This window comes from Echinops telfairi, unplaced genomic scaffold, assembly GCF_000313985.2.
Source record: "Echinops telfairi isolate 266 unplaced genomic scaffold, ASM31398v2 ScPeMD7_5;HRSCAF=22, whole genome shotgun sequence".
Lineage (NCBI taxonomy): Eukaryota > Metazoa > Chordata > Mammalia > Afrosoricida > Tenrecidae > Echinops > Echinops telfairi.
The window spans coordinates 14,740,460-14,752,433 of record NW_022103901.1 but is presented as its reverse complement, the minus strand read 5'-3'; the positions used below and the strand labels follow the sequence as shown (position 1 = coordinate 14,752,433).

General features: G+C 52.7%; 1 protein-coding gene across 1 annotated transcript in view; it reads left to right on the top strand.

Moving 5' to 3' along the window:
• Positions 1-3,216, top strand: part of STX4 (syntaxin 4) — a 5,954-nt gene extending 2,738 nt beyond the window's left edge. The window contains exons 6-11 of the mRNA XM_004705645.2: positions 859-967; positions 1,065-1,141; positions 1,314-1,451; positions 2,572-2,682; positions 2,780-2,876; positions 2,957-3,216. Of these exons, the coding sequence (XP_004705702.1) occupies positions 859-967; positions 1,065-1,141; positions 1,314-1,451; positions 2,572-2,682; positions 2,780-2,863 (519 nt within the window). The 3' untranslated portion in view covers positions 2,864-2,876; positions 2,957-3,216. The remainder of the gene's footprint in view (positions 1-858; positions 968-1,064; positions 1,142-1,313; positions 1,452-2,571; positions 2,683-2,779; positions 2,877-2,956) is intronic.
• The last annotated feature ends 8,758 nt before the right edge of the window (positions 3,217-11,974 follow it).

Below are 11,974 nucleotides of genomic sequence, written 5' to 3'. Positions count from 1 at the left end.
GTAACTGTAGACAGGAGTAGAAAGCTCAGTTTTTCTTCCCAGGAGCTGCTGGTGGTTTCAAACTGCCGACCATGCGGATCTCAGCCCCGCTCATAACCACAACACCGCCAGGGTTCCTAGGGGAAGACAGACAGGACAAAGAAGCTCCACAGAAGTCCAGAGTGGGTCCTTCCGCTGTAGTCCTGCGTGGGGTGTGGGTGAGAGGCTGAGGGCCTAGGTGGGCCTGTGGACCCATGTGTCTGGCTGGCTGTCAGACGCCTTCAGCTTGTGAGAGGAGAAGCCAGCCATCAGCAGACATTCCACAGCCATCCCCCTGAGCCGATGGCACCAAACAGATCATGATTCCGCCCCTCGTAGAGTTTATGACACTGGTGAGGAGAGACGATCACTGTGGTCAACAGAGAGGTTATTTTAGAACCTTGTACATATGAAGGGGAGAAGCGGGCTTGGAAGTGCTGGGAGAAGATCGGATTGCGGTTTAAATAAGGTGGTGCAAGCCTCCCCAACAGATCCCTTCAAAGCCTGTGTGGGAAAGCGCAGCCTTGGCCAGAAACAAGCCCAAGGGGTAAATGTGCCCTGCCCAGGATGATGGATGGCTGTCACCCTGGCAGCAGAGCTCGCAGTGGCTGGGGATGAGGTTCTTGCAATGTTGGGAGGGCCCGATCACAGAGCCCCCCACCCCGACCCCCGGGAAGGCCTTGCCAGAGCGCTAGCTCTTCCTCAGGGAGAAGGGGAAGCCTTTCAGGGCCAGCTCCAGGGGGTTTCCGTGGGCGGCACCTAGTGACAGTGCCGGCCTGTGCATCCCCTTGGGGAGGCTGCGCCCTGCCTGGGCTCCCAGCCTGTGTTCTGTCCCCTCAGCACGGGGTCCTGTCCCAGCAATTCGTGGAGCTCATCAACAAGTGTAACTCCATGCAGTCTGAGTACCGGGAGAAGAACGTGGAGCGGATTCAGAGGCAGCTGAAGATCAGTGTGTTGCAGTGGCCAGCCCGGAGGGAAGGAGGAAGAGGAGGAGGAGGGGCCGTGGTAACCTGACCCCACACTCAGCCTGGCCTTTTCCATCACAGCCAACGCTGGGATGGTGTCCGATGAGGAGCTGGAGCAAATGCTGGACAGCGGGCAGAGCGAGGTGTTTGTGTCCAATGTGAGTGCTGCTAATGTGAACCCAGGCCCTGTTGGATAGCGGGAAGGTGGAGGCCCAACAGGGAGCTCGTTGGCTTATCTGGATCCGTCGTCCAGCACTGGCTCTGGGGCTGCCCACAGGGCTCAACGGACTGGGCGGCTGATCTCCTGGTGACCTGTCCCCCGCCCCTCAGATCCTAAAGGACACGAAGGTGACCCGGCAGGCCCTCAATGAGATCTCGGCCCGGCACAGCGAGATCCAGCAGCTGGAGCGCAGTATCCGGGAGCTTCACGAGATCTTCACTTTCCTGTCCACCGAGGTGGAGATGCAGGTGGGCAGCCAAGGCAGCTGGCTGGGCTTGGCCCTGCCCTCTCGATGGACGCCACCTCTGGAAGCGAGACCCTGCTCCTTCAGGACCCCCAGCCAGGACTGTCTGCGTCCCCCGTTCCTAGTCTCTCCATGACGGACAGCTTGGGTCTCCTCCAAGTTTGGTCAAGGCCCCAGGGTGGCCCTTCCCTAGACCAGAAGCCACAGCCTGTCAGAGCCCCTCAAATTGTGTGTGCCGCTAGGACATTCGCCCCTGCCACACAGGGCCACCTGCACCCTCACCACCCCCCAACCTGAACCCGCCCAGCTATAACCCCATTTTGACTCTTCTCCCACCCACAGAGTTTGCTCAGAGTTACCCCCTAGAAGGCCTGTCACCTAAATAGCTGTCAATGCCCGTGGGTATGGAAGGTGCTCTTCCTCTGGCCCTGGTTGTGTGGGACGAGGTGAGCTTCCCAACCCTGTTGTCCTGGAGGAGCTGACCCAGGACTGACCCCGCCCCAGTCTAGGATGCCCTTTGGCAGCTGTCGGTCCTGGGGAAGTGATTTCATTCTGGGGAGGACCAGGGAGGCTGGCAGTGCCCAAGGGAGGGTCACCACAGCTGAGGGCTGGGCCTCGGACAGCGGTTTTCAGCCTTCCTCCTGCCGCGACCCTTTCATACAGTTCTTCATGCTGTGGTGACCCCCCAACCATAACATTGTTTTCGTTGCCACTTCATCACTGTGCTTTCGCTACTGTGATGAATCCGGCGACCCCTGTGAAAGGGTCATTCGACCCCCAAAGGGGTTGAGACCTACCGTTGGAGAACCGCTGGCCTAGAAGAATGGGTGGGTTCAGACAGATGCGTGAGGGGAGCCAGGTTCCCTCTCTGTAGAAGGTGAAGACGTGTGGAGAACAGGGGTAAGGGACCCATGCAGGTATAGGAGGGGCTGGGCACCGCCCTCCCAAGTCTGGACTTTTGCCAGGTCTGGTCCTGCCTCCGCGGGCGGTTTCTTGGTTAGCGTGGCTTCTCCAACCACGAGGAGCCTTTAGACATTGGGACCGTTGTAGGCAGACCGAGGAACTACTAGGTGCCCCACTCCCAGCTGCCCCTGCCCTCCTGAGCCGCCCCCTCCTCTGAGCAGGGGGAGATGATCAACCGGGTGGAGAAGAATATCCTAAGCTCCGTGGACTATGTGGAGCGTGGGCATAAGCATGTCAACATTGCCTTGGAGAACCAGAAGAAGGCACGGAAGGTGAGTGAGCCTGGTCCCTCTGTGGCCAAGTGCCGGGCCCTCCCGTTCCCTCTGCTCCCCAAGCGGCCAGCCGCCCTGAGCCCCTCCTCTCCTACAGAAGAAGATCCTGATCGCCATCTGCGTGTCCATCACCGTCCTCATCCTTGCTGTCATCATTGGCGTCACCATCGCGACTGGATAGCATCTTGCAGTTGGTGAGCCATGGTGGGCCTGACCCCTGCCCTGCCCCATCCCTGGCCGTCTCCCATCTGCAGACCCTTCTCTTTCCCTGCAGGCCCTGGGAGCAGCAGGAGCCTAAGTCCCGCCTTCACCACCCAGCAGCTGAAGGGCAGGGCAGAGCCTCCTGCTGGATGCCCTTCCCCGCACTGGCCTCTGAGCACTGGGACGAGCAGATGGCCCTTCTGCACTTGGCAGCTGCCCGTTTCATGGGGGCCAACCCCCACCCTCAGGCCAGTAGGCCTGGGGAGATTCTGAAGGTCCTGTCTTTGGCTTTGATACGCGGTTTTGTAAGAAATTAAAAACCAGACAAAAGCATCCCCACGGGCTTGGAAATCTGACTGCATTTGTGATCCTGGAAGGACTGGCCCCAGCGCCCAGCCTGGATCTCCCCTGACCCTCCCCCGGGGGCTGGTGCAGGTCAGATGGCCTCGGCCCTGGAGCCCCAGCAGGCAGCCTCTGCTCCCTCAGCTCAGGGCTGTCTTTGGGAAAGACCCGCTGTGACTATCTAGCCCTGAAACAAGGAGGCTGGGCAGATGGGTGGAGGAGGGGAGATGAGCCTGGATCCCCTGGGTGTCCCAGAAGCCAAGAGGAAGAGGATTAACGGACGGACGGAGTTACTGTGTGTCCTGTTGAAGGGGCGATGGCGGAGCGGTGTGTGAAATGAGGAGGGCCTTTCTAAGCAGCAGCAGCAGAGATGGCCAGCCTCTGTGATCTGGAAGCAAAGAAAGCATTGCCGTTTCTAAGGTTTGAAAGAGCCAGTGACCCTAGACCTGGACACCTGGTCTCTAAGGAGTTGGCTGGCTGAAGCAGGGCCCGGAGGAAGAGGAGGCTGGCCCCTGGCCATCTGAGCGCCAGGACTGACCACATCTCTCAGGGCGAGCAGGGGCCCGATGCTGAGTTTCTGGCGGGGAGTGTGGCCCCTGAGTTTCATGGTTGGAGTGAGACAGCGCGGACACCTGCCCCTCCAACACCCACCCCAGGCCCGGCTTCCCGTTGGGGCCTTTCAGTTTCCATTCCTCAGGTTGAGGCTGCTGACGCTGCTGCCCCACCCCGACTGCCCTTCTCCCCTCCCCCATCTCCAAGGCTCCCCCTGGGCCAGGTAGTGAGCTTCCCGTGTGGTAGCCCCCTGACGTGAGCCAGTCACAAAAGGGCTGAACAGAACGTGTCTGGTCACCGCTGTGCCTCGGGCTCTAAGAGGGCGGGACTGGTCCACTGGGCTCCATCTACCTGCTGGGTGGCCCCTGCCCCGTGGCCCTGGCCTGCAGGTGTAGGGGGTCTGCTGGGCCACATGGGCCTGACGGCTGGAGGGACTGGGTCGAAGCTGGAAAGCAATGGGGCAGTGGCTCTACAGGCGTCCTTGAAGGGCGCCCCTATTGCCCTGTGGGAGGACCCGAGGGGAGGTCCACTCGGGCCTCGGAGAGAACCCCCCCCCCCTGCGGAAACACCCAAACGTGATTGGACCACAGATCTCAAGGAGGCGTGGCCGACCCTCCAAAAGAGGCAGGAAGGCTGGAGCAGTTTGGAGAGACTGGTGGAAGGTTTCGGAGAAGCCGCGGCCAGTCCAGGTACCCAGCCACTGAGTTCACCCCTGCAGGGGTGATGCCGGGGTCTGCAGGAGGCGCAGCGTCCCCGGTTCAGAGGAAGCCCCGCACACTGCAGGAAAGATCTTCTCATTCCCTGGAGCGTCCAAGCACAGTCTGGACACACAGTTGGCGGGGAAGCTGCTTCTGGGCTTTGCAAATTCTGGCCCAGCCCTCCGGCAACTTCCATCTCTTGCCGGAATCCTGTTGTCCGCCACCTTTGCCCCCTCCCCTACCTCTCTGCCCTCGGAGTAAAACTGCACAACCCATGGCACCTCCTGGGATCTGGTAGAAAATGTTGACACCCATTTTGTGTTGGCATCGACCGGACAGCCCAGGTGGGTTTGATTTCCTTTGGGTCCGCCCCATCCCTGCGGCTGGCTGACCCCTCCAGCCTGTGCCTTCTGCCGAAAGCCTGCACCGCATCTGGCCAGACTCTCCTGGCCTAGGTGGCTGGTGGTTGGATGGCCAGGCGAGGCCTTGGGGCCCCCGCTTCCTTTTCAGACCATGGGAATTCATGTGCTATGGATTCGCTTGTGTGCCCTCCAATATATATTTTGTACTCTGAAGCCCTGTACCTGTGCAGTCATCCCACGTAGGAGTAGGTCTTCCTTTGTTGTGTATCTTAGAGGAACCGTAAACGAGCAGATTAGGTACTGAAGCACGCAAGGACAAACAGGAAGAGAGACAGCAGACAGAGCTCCAAGCACTGCAGAGAGGGCCGGAGCAGCTCAGATGAGGATTTGTCTCCCAGATGGACAGAGAGAGCTTTCTCCTTGAGCCCTGAATTCAGATTTCTAACCTCCTAAACGGTGAGGAAGTAAGTTTCTGTTGGCCTAAGCTCCTGTGTGAGTCCGGGTAGACAAGAGAACCAAGTTCATAGACACTCATATGTGTCTAAGAAAGAGCTTTATATAGTCATTGTATGTTAAGAAAACATTCCAGCCCAGCCCAGATCAAGTCCATAAGTCCGATATTAGCCCATATGTCCGATATCAATCTATAAATTCCTCTTCAGCATGGAGGAGCACAGGTCAGTGGGTGGGAAGTCTTGTGTTGTGGCTATAGTAGCAGTGGAAGCAGGTCAGCGCTGGCGTGGGTCGCCATGTGGCTCCTCCAGCTCCTGGGCACTGGGTTCTTCAGTGTGTCTCCATGTGGCTTGTCAACAGAAATATATAGCAGGAAAAGAGTGTGTATCTGGCCTCCAGTGAGCTATTTATCTCCATAGCACCTCCATGGTCATCAAGCTGCAACCTGATTGACAGCCTAGACTCCACCCCATACACTCCTAATAGTCTCAAGTTGACACCAGATTATGTAACTACCACAGCCCCCACCCCCAAATCAGTGGGCTTTCTGTTACATCAACCCTAAGCAATGAAGACACCTTGGAAGGCTTTGGAGCAGGAGGATCACAAGTTTGGAGTAGGTCTGGCACAGTCACGTGGGCCCAGGTAGTGGGGATTTCACCGGCGGCTATTCCTTTTCTTTTTTCTGGAAAAGTGATCGAAGGTCAGACTCTGCATCTAAGCCCTGTCTTGGCTGCTTACAGCCAAACTTTCAGAGACTAGGGCTTGAGAATAGTGTGGCCTTTCCAATCCACATTGTATCTCAACCTTTCAGCTGCCCCCACTCACTCATGGGTCCCATTCCCAAGGAAAGGAATTTGACTGGGTGGGTCAGCTCTCCAGGTGGGGCCCCACAGACTTGCAAATACATTGTCTGCTTTTGAGTCAAAGGTTAGCCAAGGTCTATGAGGGGTGTCCCAGGGCACACACACTGCAATTGAGTGTGCATATCTGATGGAGGGAGGAGCAGACGGGCTCAGTGATCAAAATCTCTGGCACATCCCCGCTGTAGGTCGATGGTATTATTGGTCCACACATTTCCCCTCCTTCCTTCCACACCAGTTCTTCCACTATGGGGAGATTATGCGTTCCTGCCCCATTTATAACAGGTTTGGCTAGGTGGGAATGACTTGCGTTGGCCCATGGAATAGGAGTAGAAATCTCAGGCACATCTTCCACAAAGAAGCTTGCAGCGCTAGCAGCAGTCCTCCTGCTCGCCTTCTCTTTTTCCCTTTGCCAAGAGCCCGGGGATTTCTGGATGAAGACTTCTGCGTCAGTCTGGAGCCCCGAGTGGTGAGGATGAGAAGCGGAGCTGCAGCCCCCTGCAAAACGATGCCCATCCACAGCCCGTGAGACGCAGCAAGCAGCTCTTCCTCTGAGTCACTGGTCTTTTTTTTTTTTTTAATGAATCCTTTGATTGGGGGGCTCTTACAAATCTTATAACACTCCATCACCCTTGTCCATAGGTGGCGATCAACATTTCCAAAACAATTTCTACTGGACCCCCTGGTCTCAGATCCTGTTTTTGCCCCCTCGCTACTGCACCCCTCCACCCTTGTGAATCCTCGATCAATGATAGATTATCGTTATTTCGTGTCTTCCACTGCCCCATTGTGAGTCACTGATCTCTGGGGATTGTTACCGCATCATCTTCAAACCCAAACTCACTGCCACTGAATCTATTCGGGCTCTCGACCACGCCCCAGGACAGAGTAGAACCGCCCCCTGTGCGTTTCTGGAGCCTGTAGATCTTCACAGGAGTAGAAAACCACACGTGTGTCTCCCAGAGGACTGGTGGTTGGGAGTTGCTGACCTTGTGGTTCACAGCGCAACGTGCAACCCATAATGCCACCAGGGCTCCTTGACAACAAACTAATTGAGCCTGAACGAACCGCTTCAGAAGGCATGCCCAGAAATGGAGGTGCTGACACAACAAAACCTAATTCGAAACCATGTGGCCGGGCAGAGGGTGACGGAGAAATCATCGTCGACAGTTGACTAGGTGGTGGTCTGGATCACACTGTGGGCTCATAGTTGGTGACACTCTAAATTGGGAACAACTAAGATGATAAAGAATGTCCAAATGAGCTTGAGACTTTAGGTGAAAGAAGAAAAAAAAATGGGACAGATACTATTTGTAATATGCCTTGATTGATATTGGATATAGATGGCGAGTTATTATAAGGGAGAGATGATTCTGGAACTCGTTCGCCACTTCTTAAGCAGGACGGGAAGAGAATGTAGAAACCTCTGGGAAGTGATTTACAGTTTCAACCAGTGACAGGTATGTTGGAGAAGGCCTTGGAGCAGCAGAGCCTGGTTAGAACTCATCCTTGTGGCAAGGACCCTGTGAGGTCTTAACTAGCAGGTTCAACTGTTATATCTCACCTCTCATATTTGTTGCAATAGTGACACAGCACTCGCAGACAATGTTGACGATCATAGGGTTTATTGAGGAAGTTAACTGTAATGCAAGTGAGAAATACTCAGGATACAGTTGCTCACCAGGACATGTTACAAAGTTCTTCCAGGGCTGGGAATTAATGTCCAAAGGGAACTCAGCTCCAGGAATCCTCAGCCTGAAGGCTCCCATCTCCACCTCCGTGGATCAGCGAGCACCGCTGCCCCAATAAAGTGCCCAGAGGCACCCCACTCCACAAGCCAGCCTCCTGCCCAGAAGCTTTACTTGCTCTGTGGCAGGGAAGTCCCCACTCTGTTTCAGACTCTGGCTCCTGGCTCTGCTGCTGCTCCTCTGACATCACAGTTGTCTTCTGAATCCAAGAGATTCACGCTCAGGGCATCTCCAGGTCCAGAAGATGTACTCCACTCCTGGCTCTTGTTGATAGTCAAATCCCTCACCCCTGTTTCTCAAAGGACTAATTTTATACCCAGCCAGATGGCATCCCAATGAATCCAGGTCTCGACCACTCACAGTTGCATTCTATCAGTATCTTTCGCCCACCGTCTTCCCCAGACCCAATGCGGGGGGAAAGGACATCGAGTGGGTGTCGAAGATGTGGATTAGGAGAGCCACCTGAATGATTCACTGCTCCTGCAGGCCCTTGCCAAAAACCCTCTGAACAAATCAGCTCTCCCCATGCAGTCAATAGGCTCCATTTGCCTACAATCCAATATAGTGAGAGCAACCTGGCTGAACAGGATGGCAGGCATCGCTCTTGGCCTATGGAACTGATTGCAATCAGATAAAGGAGCTAAGTGGTTGTTTCTTTAAAGAGAATTATATGGACAACAAACCAGCAAAACCGTCCATCTTTGATTTGTCAAAGACTACGTGGTTCCAGATTTAAAATGATTTTTGGGCCCCCAAATCCTTCAGGATAGGGACTAAGAAGGTTGGGTACCCCACCCCTAAGGAACGCATAGCCTCTTCCAGCCTCTCCGTTATCTAGCCCTCCTGTCATAGAAATCCCACCGATGGACGGATGGCTTTCACAAATAGAAGTGTGCTTGCTCACAGATTAAGAGGCTGGAAATTCGAATCAAGCACTACCCCCCCCCACACCAACTCAAGGGAAAGACTTTCTTGATTCTGGAGGAAAGTCCCCATCTCTGAGCTTCCATTCTTGGGCAGTCTCCATGTGTCTGGCAGCTCTCTTCCCCCATAGTTGCTTGCTAATTTGCATTTAATCTCTTTCACATCTCAAAAGAGATTGGCTCAAAATACAGTTCACCTCAATCCTACCTCATTAACATAACACAGAGGACTGGTCCCAAGTAGGATTAGAACCCCAGGAAGAAGGGTTAGGGTTTACAACCCATGTTTTATAGGCCACCACTCAATCCACAACATTCAAATCTTTGAAGGAGCCTTCGGGCAGTGTAAGAGATGACAAAATAATAATTTACAAACTATCAAGGGTTCATGAGGGAGGGGAAGCGGGGAGGGAGAGGGAAAAATGAGGAGTTGATGCCAGAGGCTTACGTGGAGAGCAAATGTTTTGAGAATGATGAGGGTAATGATTGTACAAATGTGCTTTACACAATCGATGTATGTATGGATTATGATAAGAGTTGTATGCGCCCCCAATAAAATGATTAAAAAACCAAAAACATTCAAATCTTTGGCCCTCCAGCATTTATGCATGTCCTTGCAACATACAAAACATTCTCCCCACCACACAGCACCCCAAAAGTCTTAACTCAGTTCTAAGTTCCAAATCTCCTCTTGTGAATCATCTAAGTCCAATAGGGGGGAGAGGTTAGGCATATTTATCTTGGGGCAAAATTCATCTTCATCTGAGAACCTGTAAAATCGAGAGCACAAGTTATGAATTTCCAAAAGGCAGTAAGGCAGGCATCTCCTTTACCGACAGGACAAACATCAGAGGAAAGGAAGGGATAACAGGCCCCAGGCAAGCCCCAATCCCAGCGTAGCACCAGTCTTTCAAGGCTTGGAAAAACTCTGTTCTCTGAGACCATCTGGGCAATGGCCCTGGCCTCTGGACTCTGGGGGTCGGTGTCTTGGCCCTTGGGTCAGTTCCTCCTTCCAGGGCCACTGAGATGATGGCTCTGCTCCCTCTGTTTTGGTCACCCTGTTCCCTGAGTGGTACCCTCATTCTCTTAGTCCTGACAGGTTCTTGTTCTTCCTCCCCTTGGGCACCGAGGTCCTGTCTCCTCAGCTTTGGGTGGTGGCCCCATCATCCTGGCACGCTTTAATGGCAGCCCTATAGGCAGATATCCAACTCTTTGAAACTTGGAAGTCTGGGCCCAGCCATTTGAATCTAGAAAGCCTTGCTTCCTGTGCATCTTTGAGTTCGTTAGTTTATTGTGCCAACCTGGCCGATAAACACATGTGGGGTTAGTTGAAGGGCAGAGAGAGAAATGGCTCGGTGAGCCTCACCTTTCTAGTTCTCGGGTCTCTTGCTTTGTGATGGTCGGACCAGGGTGCAGCTGCCTTAGCCAGTTCCCTGCTTCAGCTGGCAAGGCTGACTTCCTGCAAGACATCCCCAGGGAGAAGCCACATGGACCTACCCTGATGCAGCCCTAGGAGACCCCTGCCTGCGCTGAGATGCCTACACATTCACTGACTCGGCTTTCCTCCTGCAGTCGGCATCATTGGGTTTGTTCTGTGAGATGGAGGAGGGCTTTGTGGATTGGTGTCGGACATATGGGTTAATGTTGGACTTGTGGACTTGGGCAGCACTGGGTTGGGATGTTTTCTTGATGCACACTTAAACTTTATATAAAATAAGGTGACCAGATTTTAACATTGGTAAAGCGGGACACCATTGATAAAACTCATATCCTGGCGAAATAGCCACATAGCAGCCGAAAACCATATACATACCCTAGCTTGTTGTGTATTCTTTCCAAAAATAGGGACTTTTTAAAAATGCCATGGGATGCGAGAAAAAATATTAAAAATCGGACTGTCCTGCCAAAAGCGGGATGTCCGGTCACCTTAATATAAAACTCTCTCTTATACATGAGTTTCTGTAGATTTGTTTCTCTAAAGGACCCAGACTAACACAGTCTTCTAGCACCTGCTGATCTCTGAGCGACTTCAAGGAAAGCACCTGTCTTAGAGGACCACAGATGTGGTTCCTTTGGCCTATTTCCTGCTTGTAGAATTCTAAGAGACAAACAGTGTTGTCAAGCCATCCAATAGCCCCTTGTTCTGTTTGAACGGCTGTCTCTTGTTCTAGGTACAAGGGCCACATGAGCACCATTAGTGTTCCAGAATTCCCATTCTTTGAAGTATCGTGATCCACACAGTTGAATGCCTTTGGACAGTCAATTGAATACAAGGGAACCCCTTTCTGGTAGTCTCTGCTTTCAGCCAAGATCCATCTAAGAATGTCAGCAATGACCTTCACTTCACATCCTCTTCTGAGTCAGCTTAGTCCCGTGAACGGTTGTTGTATCACCCTTCAAGATTTCATGTGACCAGTTCGGGGATGACGGTGCCTTTGGGTGCCTGTGTCCAGGAGCCACAGAAGAGCTCCTCCTTAGGCGTGTATCGACGACAACTGTGCAGACGGCCACAGGTTCCCTGGTGAGGGCTGGACCAGAAGACCCAGGACCACTCTCAATCCTTAACATAATTAACTAGCTGTACATCTGCTGCCATTGATTCCAGGTAGGAATTCCCATCATCTAATTCCCTCTTCCAAGTGTTGAGTGTTCAACTGTGCCCCCACGAAGCCCATCACCATGTGAATAGTGGACAAATAATAAGAAAGCATGGGGAAGAATGTACGCCCCATTGATGCTGATGAAGAATATTGAAAGCATTATGAATTTCAGGAAGAAAAAAGCCCCAAACATCTTTTCCCTCCCTTTTTTGTCACTGTACATTTACACTTTGGAACATGCTTTCCTATGGTCTTTTTTTTTTTTTTTAATGAGTGAAAATTTAAGTTGGGGGTCAGAAATGAACAAAGACTCCATCTGTACCTGGCCTAGCTGTGAAGTTATTTATAGATTCTAACTTTAAAAAAAATAATTAAATAATTTTATTGGGGGCTTGTACAACTCTTTTTTTTTTCCTTATTTTTTTAAATTTATTTTTAAACATTTTATTAGGGGCTCATACAACTGTTATCTCAATCCATACACACATCGATTGTGTAAAGCGCATTTGTACATCATTCTCAAAACATTTTCTCTCCATTTAAACCCCCG